This window comes from Anas acuta, chromosome 9 (genome assembly GCF_963932015.1).
Source record: "Anas acuta chromosome 9, bAnaAcu1.1, whole genome shotgun sequence".
Taxonomy (NCBI): Eukaryota; Metazoa; Chordata; class Aves; order Anseriformes; family Anatidae; genus Anas; species Anas acuta.
Window position 1 is genome coordinate 17,086,471 of NC_088987.1, and position 14,644 is coordinate 17,101,114.

At 42.3% G+C, this 14,644-nt stretch overlaps 1 protein-coding gene across 8 annotated transcripts; it reads left to right on the forward strand.

Annotated features, from left to right (window-relative positions):
* The first annotated feature begins 35 nt into the window (after positions 1-35).
* Positions 36-12,714, forward strand: LOC137861311 (coagulation factor X-like). 8 transcript variants are annotated; one of them, XM_068692555.1, is made up of 10 exons: positions 36-1,933; positions 2,485-2,651; positions 4,872-5,032; positions 6,645-6,669; positions 6,802-6,915; positions 8,061-8,195; positions 8,826-9,484; positions 10,842-10,889; positions 11,004-11,121; positions 11,626-12,714. In XM_068692555.1, the coding sequence occupies exons 2-10, from the start codon at positions 2,567-2,569 to the stop codon at positions 12,201-12,203; spliced, it is 1,923 nt and encodes a 640-aa protein (XP_068548656.1). In that variant the 5' UTR covers positions 36-1,933; positions 2,485-2,566; the 3' UTR covers positions 12,204-12,714. The 8 variants fall into 8 exon arrangements, with proteins under 8 accessions (XP_068548656.1, XP_068548654.1, XP_068548659.1 ...); XM_068692553.1 differs by having other exon boundaries at positions 2,548-2,651; XM_068692558.1 differs by having other exon boundaries at positions 36-1,852.
* Positions 12,715-14,644: the final 1,930 nt, after the last annotated feature.

Here is a 14,644-nt window from a genome sequence, read left to right on the forward strand (position 1 = left end):
AGTGTTTTCCTTGGTACTTTCTCCAGGTCACAGGCAAGAGATAGTAGTACCGTTATGCTGAGAGGCTGTACAGCATTGTAGGAAATAAGATAGTCTGTGGTTCACCAAATCTGTTAAGTGAAAAATAACTGAATTGGTTGGGGGGGGGAGGGGGGAGAAACAGAGAGATCTATTTAGGAAAAAATATTTAGAAGATCAACTTAGTGATACAGTTCTGTCATTTCAGCTTTACTCTAACATACCCACAATAACTGTTTGGTTTGCTCTGTATCTGTATATTTTTTCTTTCAACAAAATGCATTCTTGTCTTAATCCAGTGCTTGCAGGTTAAGCGATTCAGCAGGTCCATAGATCTCCATATTTGCTATTCCTTGCAAATCCAGTGCCTGATTTTACCCCACCACACTTCCTTACAAGTCCTTAGAAATGGGAACTCTGCTGTTACTCAAAAAGGAGGTTTAATTCCAAACTCTTGCATGCTCTGTTTATCCTAATGTCTGTAAATCTCATCTAATCAGCAAGCTAGGCAAACTCTGTTGTTCATTCCTGTTCTATTAAACACAATCAGCTGCAGGTTAAATTAGCATTTCTAATACTTGTGGATAGATTTTAGTGTGTATGTATGTGTGTTTGCACCTATATCTCTACATGTGTGTATACCAGTAAACAAAATAAAGACATATAGCAGCAGTAAGTCCATAGGAAGTTGCAATAGTCAAAATTAAGTTTAAAACAAACACAATTTAAACTTGATTTTAATCTTGGCATATAAGCCTGCTAAATAAAATTAATATTGTAGATATAAGGTGAAACCAACTCTGCTGTAGTGATACCAGTTTCCAACATCTCGGTCAGTCTTTGGACCCTTGTTGGGATCAGCAAAGAATGTCTGTCTGCTCTTGTGATGAGATTGTTAAATGAAAAAACAACTCAGTTGCGACAAAATTGTATTAGAATTTGTAAGAAACTTAATATGCTATCAGCAAATAAGTGTAATCTCTCTTAAGCTTGTAGACTTAGTCTTACTGACTTACGAGCTGCCCGCATACTTCCTTAGCAATTGCTGCAGTTGATTCGTGAATAAAGAAGCCACAGGTAGGCTAAGCGCTTCATGTTGGAGGTAAGCTGCAACTGAAGAGTACATTCAGCCACCTGTCTCTGTCATCCCTGTCTCTCTGCCCTTTTTTCCTCTCCCTTTGTTTAATATGGTATTGGACTTAAGGATCAGCATGTTAAAGAATTACACTTCTTTGAGCAGTAGTCTTCCAGACGAGGCCTGTACCGAACATACAAGCATCTGAAACCTGACATTGCTGGACGTTGAATTACAAGGAAAAACCATATCGTGGTCAAAGCTAGTAAAACATGGGTTTAATTAAAGGCAGAAATCATGATGTCAGTGAATAGCTGTGATTGTTACCAGGCAATATTTGCCTTCCTGCAGGTGACTGCTACGAATCCTCCTACACAGTCACAGGTTTACATATTTCAAAGAGCAGCTTTTGTATTTCCCAGATCAATTGATCCTACCTACTGAAAGAAGATGGAGTGTCAGAAATCTTCTATAAAAAGAAACAAATTCTCCTGAAGAGCATTGTTAGAAAGAAATGGCTTTTATTGTTGGAGGATGTTTTAATGATTTTTTAGTTCAAATACTTGTGTATGTGTGTAGAAACACAATTTTCTTTTTATTTTGGATTGCAAGCCAGTTTCAGAGAAGCCAGAAGGTTGTCTCTCCTCTGTCAATATTTGTGACTGGTTAATGATCAACCTCTTGACCTCATGGATGTTCCTGGTGTGCATCCAAACATCTCCTCTGTCTTCCCCTAAAAATAAAAAATAAAAGAAAGAAGTGAGTATAAATGCATGCTTCTCTGTAAAGGGGAATGCATTCTGAGCCTGTTTTTTGGAAGGTGACACAGATACCAAAGAGGTATGTGCTGTCAAGCCCCCCAAAATTATTCAGCCTGTGAAGGTAATGTGAAGAAATGCAAACTTCTCTCATGTAATTTTTACTGCCAGGTATGTGGTAAATGGTTTCCTAATCAGGGTTTGCAGCTGTGATCTTACTTGACAGGACCATCAGGAGCTGCACAACAGCCGCTGCTGCTGGAAGCTGCTGGCTGAAGCGTGCGGCTCGGACCTCAGCCTGGGATCCTTCAGAGGCTGCACAGGGCTGTCGCTGGAACTGGCTTCTGCTCAGCTTGGGCCTGATCCAAGCCTGCCGCGTGCATCACAGCTTTTGTATTTCTTCTGCGGGCTTTGGATCAGACCTTGTGCCACTTCCTGGGCTAGGTCAATCTGTGCATTTTGCCTTGCAAACTGTTGGGATTCCTGTTGGAGTGTGCAACATCAGTGTTAGAGAACAATGGAAATCCCATCGCAATGAGCTCAGTAGAAGTAGAATTTGCTTTCTTTCTCCCCTCTTTCTCCCTTCTCTTGCCCTCTTGCTTGCACTTCATTTTGTCTTTGTCTTGTTTGCAGTCTGATCCCCCCTTGCTGGTTTTGTGACCATATACCAATTTCATTCACCTTTCCCCTCTGAAGGAAAGTCAGAGTTTCCCGAATGCTCAGTAAAATGGAGAGCAGTTCCTCGCTTGTGATGTTTCTTCTATTAATGTGCTCTGTCAACAGCAGCTGTCCGTATTCAGGTAGGTGCTTCTGAATTACATTTTTAATGTAACCTCATTGATTTCTTGTGAGAATCTCAGCACAGGGTCCTACAGGTTCAAGAAACACTTCTTGAAAAACGTCAGAGAAAAACAAGTACTTGTGTGTATTTCTGAGAGAAATCAGCCTTTCATAACTTCTTTCTTAGACCACTATCTTGTTTTTCCTGTATCCTTTTGTGGTGTTGGAACCAAAATCTGAATTATTATTTGCATGGTGATGTTTTTAAATTTGGGAAGCTAAAATTAGGCATTTTCAACATGTGTTCTCAGAAGAATGTCAATTTTACTACAGTTATAAAAGATTTGGAAGTGGTTTCAGAGAGCTTTTAGAGCACATGTGAGAACGGGCAGGATCTCACAGGTCATTATAGCTGTCCTTGCTGAGGGAGGAGGAGCAGAAGAAGATACCAGTAGCAGTGGTATCTGGAAGTCAGAGGGCCTTACAACAGGCATATCCTCTATGTGATGGTACTTTAAATTGGTAGATCCCTTAAAGATTACTGCAGAACTCAAAGGGTGATAAAACGTGATTTCACTGATCCAGGTGAAAGTCAACTATGCCTTTACTGGACATCAGGATCTGTCCAGAGCTTTTCTCAGCTATTGTGGACAGTTTCTAGATGCCTAGAAATGAAGCAATTTGATATTATTCTAGAGTTTCAGTCGTTGCTGTAAATACTGATCGTGCAGCTGCAAAGAAATGTGTGAACTTATGGCCCATCTGCAAAAGTGGGCTCGTTGTCAGAGAATGAACTTCTTAAAACATTTCTTACCATCATTTTTTCATGTTTTTTCATAGATGGATGGCTTTTAGATATAGATGCCTACTTCTGTACATCTAACAGAAAGACAAAAATCTCCTTCTACACTAAGTAGTGACTCAGGGCTCAATTCAGTCACCACATGTAACTGTCTGGAGGTATTTGAGATGGCACCTGGTATCAGTACGTCCACAAGGGCTGCACGAGCCCTCACTTTGCTTCAGAGCATCCTGGCTGGACAGTCCTGGGGTCACCGTGCTTCAGCTCAAGATGCACTCGCAAAGGCTTGGTAGCAGCAGCAGGAGATACACGGGGAGGACCTTACTGCTGCGTTCCCTCTTCTGGCCACTCTTTGCTTAATTTGTTGGTACTAATAGCTGTTGAGCCATTGCAGCAGATAGCTTTGTGAAGTGGAAATGAACTGAACACAAGTACAAAACTGACACTTTATGTATTTATTTTAATGAAGGAGTGGCATCTCTATTACTGTGTCCACATCTGTATTATTGTGTCCACAGTAGCTACCTGGAAAGTCTCCATTACTGAACATCTGAAAAAGGTGACATTGAATAGAAACCAAATTTCTGCTTTCAGCTTTATTTCCACACGCACACACAGCCAGGCAACTAGTAGTCACTGTGAATCAGGAAAGAGGCAGAAAAATACAGTCAGTCTCCAAAGAAGCTGCAATACTCAGGAGTTCTGTGGGGAAAAAATATTCCTGTGCTAGTCTGTAAGTCTCAGTAGTGAACCAGGAGGTTCTTGCTTCTAAATGGCATTGCCCAGAGCTGGGCATCCCTCCAACAAGTGGCACAGAGGTGTGAAGTTTATGAGTTAATGGAAGCTGCTCTGCAATTGGGTCTCTTCTGAGACACAGACAGTGCTGCTGGTGCTGTGACAGGGCACGCTGACAGCCACAGCTTGACTGCCACAGACTTGTAAATTACCTAAATTGAAACACAGTAATAGGTTTTGTGGTTTGTTTGTTTGTTTGTTTGTTTGTTTTTCATTATGAGGGTGATCAAATCTTTAATACAGCAAGAGATTTTAGGGATAGTCTTATATAAAGTTTTTAAGCCCTTTCCACAGGAGAAAGCAAGCTAAGAATATTTAGTATTATTTCACTTAGTAAATCTTCAGTTACAGTGCCTGGGATTGGCACAGTTTAAAAAAAAAAGAAAAAAGGCAAAAAAAATCAAAGTCATGGATCTGGTTCTTTTAAATGAGCTGAATCTTTTAAATCCATTAAAATAAAACTTAAACTACTATTGCTTTTGGTTAGGACACAGACTAATTTTATTTTCAGTTGTGCTGTTTACATAGCTTGCTTTTTTTTTCCTATATTTTGTTTGTCTAACTGAAAGCATGCATGGCTGTTAGTGTAACGATGCAGGTTTGTGGTCTTCTGGTCATTAATTGTTTGATTTCGTTTTTCTAGTGTTCGTGACAAGAGACAAAGCACATGAGGTGCTGAAAGTCCAGAAGCGTGCTAACTATTTTCTGGAAGAGATTCGTCCAGGGAACTTGGAGAGAGAATGCAATGAGGAAACGTGTTCGTTTGAGGAGGCGAAGGAGATCTTCCATTCACAGGAGAAAACGGTAAGGAAATTAATGGTGAGATACAAGGAATTGCCCTCAACAAGACCCCACCAAAAGATAAACCATGCACTCTAACTGCAACTGACTTACCAATAGGAAAAAATATTTTATCCTTTTTATTTTTGTGTATTACTCAAAGTTCCCACTATATAATTAGCTATAAAACCACAATGCAGAAAATGTGTGGAGGTAAGTTGGGCTGAGGTGGAAGGTGTATGGGAAGTGGAGTAGATATTCCTGATGAATTTGCAGTGTGCACATTGTCGTTACAACATAACGCTGGTTTACTCTGGGACTACATGGTCCATTTGCCTCAGTCTTGTTCAGAAAGAGGTAATTTTTGTGTCTTGCAGAAGTTAAAATGGCATTAATGGCTTCACTCTTACTGCCCCCAGTTAACCAGCACATTTAACCGATGTCTGCACTGTTGAACAGAGAGGCTTTCTCAGCAGCTCTTTGCTTAAAGGAGTTCACACGTTGCAGCACTTGGCTTCAGGCATCCAGTCTACAGGACTGTCCAATACACTGCCAGGAGCCTGGGCTGCTTTCTGGGTATAGGGTGCCCAGGGGAACCCTTTCTTTTTCACCTACCCTTTCTGGGCAGGTGCCTCTGACAAGGACCTTGGAAGATCCGTGCACTGAAGAGCTGGAAAAGCTGCTGCTTCAGACTGGAATTCTTGCCCTTGCCAGATCCTGGCAAGCTTACAGCTGCAAGCAGGCAGAGACACTCACTTGGGAGCCACCTTGGGAAACCTAGCTCTGACAGGCACCAGCAGCAATCCCTGCCAAGCTGCTGCAGCCTATGGCCTGGCTCTGGCAGGTTGGTCCCTATGGATTCTGCAGCTTTGTAGTCAGGACATATCAAGGCAGTCTGTGAGATCTTGCTTTCTAAGCAAGTGCTGTAATTATCAGGCTGTTAGATAAATGTTAACACAATTCCTTTTAAGTATGCAAAACTTACTTTATTCAGAGCCTCAGTCCACGAACATGATTCTGGTATTTTCAGAGGGCACCTGCTTGATCATGATCATCAGATCCCCCCAAATACATGGGAGGAGCACCTTGGTCTCATGGCCTCCTAGCACCCAGCTGGGAGGTGGGGCTCCAGGCCTTGTGCTGGGGACCTTGCTGCTGAAGCAGGAGTTGGAACTGCAGTTTTAAGTAGAGGTGCCTGATTCCTCTCTACCCTGAGTTACTTAGGTGACATCTACTTAGCAGGTAGTACTATGCAGTAGAAATGGCTCTTAAGAGCGAAGCAGTTGAAGCTGAGGGCCTTGCATGGGCACATTTTGGGTAGAAGGTGCAGGGGGTACACTTCAAACTACTAGGATGGTGGCACAGATCTTTAACTGGCTGGAGGATTTATGGGTCTAAGCTTTGTTTGATTTTCATCCCAGTACAATCCAGTTTATGCATTCTGTGGCTGATCTAAAGAGAGCTGCATGGGGTTGAGCAAGAGATCTGCTTCAGGAATATATTTAATTGTTCTAATCAAAATCTTATCATGCACCCTAGATAGACTGTTTTCTAAATGACAAGTAGCCAGTATGGCCATTTTATGACTGGGTTTTATTTATTTATTTTTATTATTATTTGTGATTTTTTCTTGCAGATGGAGTTTTGGTTCAATTACAAAGGTAGGTATAAAAGGAATTTTTAAAAAAATCCCTTTATTGTGTTCCTTCTAAATACAAAGAATTACGTGGAAGTTCAAAACCAGACTTCTCTTAGTTCCTGGAATTACGCTGTGGCTTGTTTCTTCTTCTTAGGTTTAAATCCATGTAGTACAAATCCCTGTAAGAATGGTGGAGTCTGCAAAATACGACACTACAATTACTTCTGCATCTGCCCCCCAAAATTTGGAGGAGACAACTGTGAAGAAGGTGAGTACAGGAACACCAACTTTGACATTCTTTGTGAAGGAAGGGTTAAGGCTGGAATTTGTTTCTTGGACACTTGAGCTGAACCTTTTCACAGGCTTTTCACTGAGATTATCAGTGTTGACTTCACGTGTCCCATACATCTCTGGTCTGCTGTTTAAGATTAACACGTTAGAATGGTGGTTTTGGACATGGCACTGGGGCAACACCATCTTAGAAAGGGAGTCACGACTCTCTGTATCTGCTTCTAGCTGTGTTGTGCAGAGGAGGGTGGCACAGCCTGTGCCACACAGCAGCTGCAGCTCTGGGCTCTTGCTGATCTTTGCAAGCCTAGAGGAAAGCACACGTCCATCTCCTGTCTTCCTTCAAGAAAGGGCAGGAAATTTGTTAGTTTTATCACTTTACAGTGGTAACAAATTCAGCAACTCCATAGAAGGCTGTACTTCCATGGTGAGGCCCCATATTTCATGGTGAAGCTCTGTTCTCTTTTTAATTTTATTGAGTAAATCCATCAGACAAATTAGCCAAAGCTTGTTGTAAAGAACAACAAGACAAAGAAAATAAATTCTGTATTTATGTTGTAATGTGAGAATGATGAGAAATGAAATAGAAAAGTCACATGTCTCTTACCAGATTCTTGGTCATCTGAAATGCTATGGCCAGTCTGCAAATGACTGAAACATGAAATCACGTAAGTGGAAACTGCAAGTCATAAATAAGTTTTCCCCAACACCTGGCTTCCCAACAAAATACTCAGATCTTTAAAACTGCTATGATACAGTAGGAAAGGTTTGTAGAAGGATCAAAAGTGGATGCATGTAGAAGTGTGGGGTCCTCCAGGCATGTTACTGCTCCTGCTTTACAGGCAGAAAGGCCTAGAGCTCAGCTGTGGCCTCAGAACAAAGCAGGCAAATAAACAATAAAATGGTACAAACAGGAGAACTAAAATAGATGTATGGCAACGTGCTTGTTTTACTACATAGATCAGTGTGGGTTTTTTTCTGGGCCTCTGAGTAGTTCCTGCTGTTTCCATTCCAGTTTTCAGCAGTTTTTTCCCCACAGTCTGACACAGTTCTTCCCTACTGCTAGCAGCTGCGAGCTGCTCAGGCTTTGTTGGCAGCACTTGCAGCCACCTGTCTCCTTCACAGAAAAGTTCGAGTGCTGGTATAAGAACGGTGGGTGCTGGCAGTACTGCAGGGACAGCAGTCGCTCCTTCCATGTGGAATGCTCCTGCGCAAAGGACTATGCCCTGCACGAGGACGGGAAGAGGTGCGTGCAAGCAGGTGAGGTGTAATCAGCTCAGTTGCGTTAGGTAAGGCGCAGATTGGCAGGCGCTGCCTTTTCTTCTTCTTTTCACTAGATGTAGAAGAGCTACACACTGAGTAGCTGCTTTAACGCATAGAAAATGTCAGTTTTATTTACCTTTAGCATTAAGGTGCACTTTAGGTTTTTCTCTAACGCAGTGCCCCCCTGAGCAAGCAGGGGCCCAGGGGCAGCACGGTCTGAAGGCAGCATAGCATCAGAGCCATTTCCCTGCGTGCTGACGCCACCCTTCAGCTTCCTGAGAAGGGACCCGACAGCAGCATGGGCTCTTCCCAAGTCTGTTTGTGCACCAACACGGCGTGTCGCATTGGGCGCTGTGGGTTCCCGTTCTGTCCGCTTGGCAGGCGGTGGTACCAGCTGGGGTTGATGCCGCTGGCTCAGAAGAGGCCTGGCCATGTGCTGGGATTTTCACTAATTAATTGATGCACCTTGATCGGGTGATTGAGGGACAGGGGCTTGACATCAAGGCATCGTGTTGTTTCTGGGCTGTTAACAGTCAGTTTGATTTTTTCTCGGACAGGAGTAGTACTGCTTCTGTGTGACACCACACCAAGCAGCCTAAGCTCAAAGCTCTTTTTTGCTCCCTCCAGGACCCTTTCCGTGTGGCCTGATTAAAGCCAGGCATGCCATGCGAGAGGAGGCTCTGGGGCAAGCAAGGATCCCAAGGGAGCTGAGTGAGAGCAGGATCTATGTGGCCACGTGGAATGAGAGCACGGCGGGCACAGCCAAACACTCTAAGATGGAGCTAAGCACTGCCAGGGAAAATGAAACATTAAAGGATGCATCTGAGCAAAGCACAATTACGGAGGATGCTGCTGGACCAAAGGAGGTGGGAGTAGATGCTTCCAGCTGCACCAAGACACCGGTGGACTCGGGCACCCAGAAGCAGCTGGGGCAGGAGGGTGCTGCCCCTGAGCACGCAGCCACGGAGGGGCCAGCCAGGCCTGGGCTGCGGTGGAGTGAGCTGCCCCTGGGCCCTGCACAGCACAATGAGACCACAGCAGCTGCTGCCAGGCAGGAAGAAACAGTGCAAAATGCTTCTGGGCAGAACCAAACAGGGCAGAGCATGGGCCAAAACGAAACCGGGGCAATTCAGACCATATGCGATGGGCTTAATGAGAGCAGGGGCACCACAAACGCTTCAGGCGAGGCTCAGCACAACCAGCCAAACAGCAGCTCTACCTCAGAGCACAACGGCTCCAGGATAAGTGGAGGAACGTTGTGTCATCGCGGACATTGCCCCTGGCAGGTAATAAATACCAAAACTTTTGCTTTCTTTATTGTGGGGACCATCTGTTGCAGGTTTCACCAATCATTATAAGCATCTGTGTTTTTTTTTTTTAATAGAAAAGTGTGTTACCTATAGAGGTAAGATCTCAAGCTTCTACAGGTTTTTTTGAGCATATATATTTGAGTTGTCATCTTCATCGTTCTCCCTTGTTCCCAGCCTTGTCTTCTGCACTTGTGTTCAGAGCTTAATATACTCTTAACTAAATAAATCAGATCTTTTCTTGCTCTGTTATTCAGATTCTTTGTTTCTGAGGCTCTTGCTGCTTGACTCCTTTTGGAATGGCTGATGGTATGTTCACAAAAGTTTTCTGTCACCAGGTGAGCCTCGTGTACTGAGCTTTTCATACTTGTTACAGGTAAGAAGGTAAAATTGAGGGCTCCAAACTGAAAGCAAGTGGCATGTATCAAATTGGGGAACTTGGCTGAAGCGTTTCCCTTATTTTCACTACTCTGCTTTTTTAATATCCTTTGTTATTACTAATTTTTGCTTATTTATATTGTCTCAATTCCTTCAGTATACTTTATTAGGGCTTCTGCTTAGAAGGTTAACATACTGATGTAAAAAACACCTCAGGGTTCTGTCAATCAATTTTATTGCTTTAATTTGACACTTTTCCCTTTCCACCCATCCGGAGGTGTTTTACAGGTGGACCAATAATAGGCTCAAGGTGAAGGACACTCTTCTTAAAAAGGATCTTTCAAACACTTTTCATTCTTGCTATTTATCTCTGAAGACAGAATTTTCAAGGTTGTTTTCTTTGCTACTTTTCAGTGTTTTACTCTAGCACTACTGGTCAGAATTAGCAGCATTACAAGCACCCAGAATTAAGTCCATACGGCACATGTAAAACATGACGTTACGCTAGGCACTAGACCAGACTGTTGCTGCTTCTTCTAACATTTGGTGATTATGTTCACTGGAACTGCATAGTACCGATTTAAGATTTTTGTTCGGTTTAACAATGTGAAATAGCAGGGATTACTTGAGGCACTGAAAGCACGTAGCATTCTGCATAGACAAACTAAGACCAAGCAGCATGACTGGGGGTTTAGGTCTCATTTTCTTCTCTGCTTAGTATTCCAAAGCTTATTACTAGTAAAAGGAAAAATAATTTTTTCTTTGTCTCCAGTCTTGCTGCCACATCCATTTAACAACTAGGAAAAATAAAAAGCCTTTTCTATGTCTTGTTCATAAAGACAACCACAAGTGTCTTTTTTCATCAAACTCTCAATGGAATACACCTTGTTAGTTCCCCCTCCCCCTGAACCAATTTGAAGCCAGATCTCAAAACAAAATCAGCTGCTTTTTTCCACAGATGAATGCCCGTCTACTCCTCCTTCACTCTTTTGAGCTCAGGTCATTTGTAAGCATCTGTTCTTTCCAGCTTTTTGATTTATTAGTTTTAGTGTCATCGTCTTTACTAGATGCACTGTAGCTGCACTGATTAATAACACTTTTCTCCTCTTCTTCCATACAGGTTTTGATCCGAAATAGCGGAGGAAACGGTTTTTGTGGAGGGAGCTTAATCAACAGCCGCTGGGTGGTCACAGCTGCTCACTGCCTTGATCTCGTTAGGCCACACCATGTTACTGTGGGTAAGTACTGCTCATGCACTGTATGTTCTATAAACCTAGAGGTAACCTCTTAAAATACGTTTTATGTTGTACGTAAGCAAGGTTTGGTTGAGAAACAACCAGAGCTGCCCACGCAGATTTGGATTTACTCTGCCTCCTCCTTGGCAACAATCAAGTGTAAAGGTGTACAGCTACTCCCTTTTGTTTTCACAAGAATTTGAAACCTTATGGCAGAAAGGCATTGACAGGATTTACAGTTAAATCCCTACACAGGAATCCCTATTCTCTGTAAATGGTTATTTATCTAGTCAATAACTGTTTTGCCCCTAAAGAGCTAACTGGTAAGTTTGATTTGTGGGATCACAGCTGCAATATAAAAGGTTATTTTACAGAGCTTGCTCTGGTTTTCACCTGTAGCTTCTTGGGCCAAAAGGTCAAAGCATTAATCCACTGAACTTCCTTTTAGCCCCTGAAGCTGCAGTTCAGGCCATTTACAGTTCACATTTTAACTTTCCATGACCACAGGTGACTTTGACAAGTATCGCAGAGAACTGCATGAACAGAAGATTGGTGTGGAACGGAGCTGGACTCACCCGCATTACGACTCAAATGACTACAATAATGACATCGCCTTGCTGTACTTGAGCAGTGATGTTGTGTTTAACGAGTACGTGCTCCCCATCTGCCTTCCCAGCCCTAACCTGGCAGCGCTGCTGTCCGAGGAAGGCACCGTAGGGATGGTAAGCGGCTGGGGTGCCACTCACGGCAGGGGTTCAACCCTGCGCTTCCTGATGAAAGTCAGGCTGCCCATTGTAAGCATGGACACGTGTCAGCAGGCAACAGACAGAATCCTCACCGATAACATGTTCTGCGCAGGCTACGCCACTGAGACTGCAGATGCCTGTAAGGGCGATAGTGGTGGCCCTTTTGTAGTACCTTACCACAACACCTGGTTCCTTTTAGGCATTGTAAGCTGGGGCGAGGGCTGTGCTGAAAAAGGCAAATATGGTGTGTATACAAGAGTATCCAATTACATTGCGTGGATTAAAGAGACTGTTGACAGTGTAGCAGATTCAGAAAAGTTTTCAATTAACTTTTCTTAATAGCATCTTTTAAAAAAGTGATTTTTTTATTAGTGTTTCAGTCTGAGACACTATTCAGTTCCTGTCCTTAGTGAACAGTTAAGAATGAACAATTTAACAAACTATGGTAAACAGAGACTCAAGCATTATTAAGCAAAATACTTACGTATAATAAAGAATTGATCCTTTAAGTACAAAGGAGACAACTGCAACTTTTTGTTTATGTAAAGTTCCAAACAAACCCAAACCTTCCGAAGAGGTTGTACTTTTGCTGTTGTTACTTGGTTTTGTTTGTTTTTTAGAGCAAGATAAACCTTCTGGTTCTCAATAATACATTCACATCACAAAAGCAAGCTAAGGGTCCTGTATGTGAATTAGTCCCTTTAAAAATAACGTGCTTTTCTCATAGTGTTTGTTCTATAGTTATGAAACACCATGCTGGATACAGTAGTTAGTTAAGGATCTATGAAGTTTTATCATGTGTGCAACTGTTACTTTAAATACAATTCATTTTACTAAAATACAAATGCTTTCTGATACAAAAACAATGTTTGAATAGAATCTTGTATTACAAAGTGCACTGGATAAACTCTCTAGGAGAGAGAACTCACCTGGCTGCAGCTAAACAGAAGAATTACTTGGTAGAGTTTTGAAAGAAAATCATTACTTTAACAGGGTGAGAGGAAGAAGGAACTGCTGCAGCTGGTGAGGAAAGGTGTGCAGATGGGGTGTGCGCCTCACCCATCCAGCTCTGGGCAGAGTACCACAGAACACAAAGCTGCAGGAGCAGCAGACAAACAGAGCTGCCTGTTTTCATACCTTTTTTCTAAGGAAAAAAATATACATATATATATTCTAAAGACTCCCTCACCCCCTACGCAATGATGTTACTTAGCTCACACAGTATGTGTTGAAAACCAGCACTTCAAACACAAAGTATCTGTGAACACACTTGACTGGGGAGGGAAAAAGAAATAAAAAAAAACATCCTACACATTTATAAGAAACATCTTCCTTTTATGATAGAAAATTTTAACTATGTGCACCTAGCCATTCTTCTAAGAGGCTATTTCTCCACATCATTAGCAGCTCCACATGCTTCATACAAGTGCTCAATGACAAAGATGCAGATGAAACAAAATATCCATGGGCCAGAGTAAGATTCCCCCAAATAGTTACCTGCTTTGCATACCTACACTGCCATACACAATCACTTTTCTCTGCTACAATTAACAGATGGTCTTTATGACCCATGTCCAAAGACATTTTGATTTGGGGACTTTTCTTACAATTCACTATTAAGTTCTAATTAAAAAAAAAAAAAAATGTACATTACTAGGTCTCCAGCTTTGTTCACAGCCTTATAGAAGTCCATTATTCCCACTCTGTAAGAAACAAACCCTTGTTGTTTGTTTGTCTTATAGAACATATGATATAGCACTATTGCGATTAATTTTGATGACAAGAAACTGCATATTGAGGCAACCCAAGACCACCATGGTCTGTACTTCAAGAAAATGCTTAAGAAAAAACAGCACATGACTCCCCCCCACCCCTGAGTGCAGTACCAGACTGCAGTACCAGAACTACTACAAAAAAAAAGTCTAAAAAAAAATAAAGTAAAAAGCTCTCCTAATCCATAGGTCACCAGGACCAAATGAAACCTGGGCAGGAACAGATCCATACTGCACTTACTTTCACTTAGTTTGCACCTGCCAATATGGCAGTAAAGAAACCCATCATTCAATAAATTCTTAATTAAAAAAACTTGGAACACTTACCAGACTAAAAACAAAAACCACACACCTGAGGTAAGCTACTGAGTCATACAAGTATACCTGGTAAGAGCAGATGAAGTAATCTTGCAACTGGAATTATTTTAGCAGGCTTCAGCACAGGCATTCTTCTTCAGTTTGTGCTCGAAGTTCATGTCCTAACATAGAGCTTTACTTTAGCATCACAGCCCCCCACTGTTAAATATTTCAAATGCAAGCACTCACATTCTCGCCATTAGCAGTTCCAGCAGACCCTGGGGGTGCGAAGTGCTTTTTATGTCATTCCACACCATGATCTCTACCTAACAGAATTCACGTTAGTCTTCATAAACCAACGGTCTTACTGAAATGCCAGCTGCCAGTTCTCCGCGCAAGGAGTGATCCTTTCCTTGTAGACAAGCTCAGCAGACAAAAATACTTTCAGAGGCAATGGTACAGAGCAGAGGTACAGTTTTGCTCCGCAGCCTCAGGGACAAATAGCAGCATTATCTACCTAATGCAGACAGAAGCCTTCTCCTTACCACTGATAAAATAAGCCTTTCAGAAGGTCCTTAGTAGGCTACAAACAACATGTTTGTTCCACCCAGACATTACAGCAGGACAAAAAAAGATAAGTGTCTTTCACCTGTACTAAATGAAGTCACAGCAGCATCAAAACCAGCAGCCAAGGCTCTACACAGGCGGAGT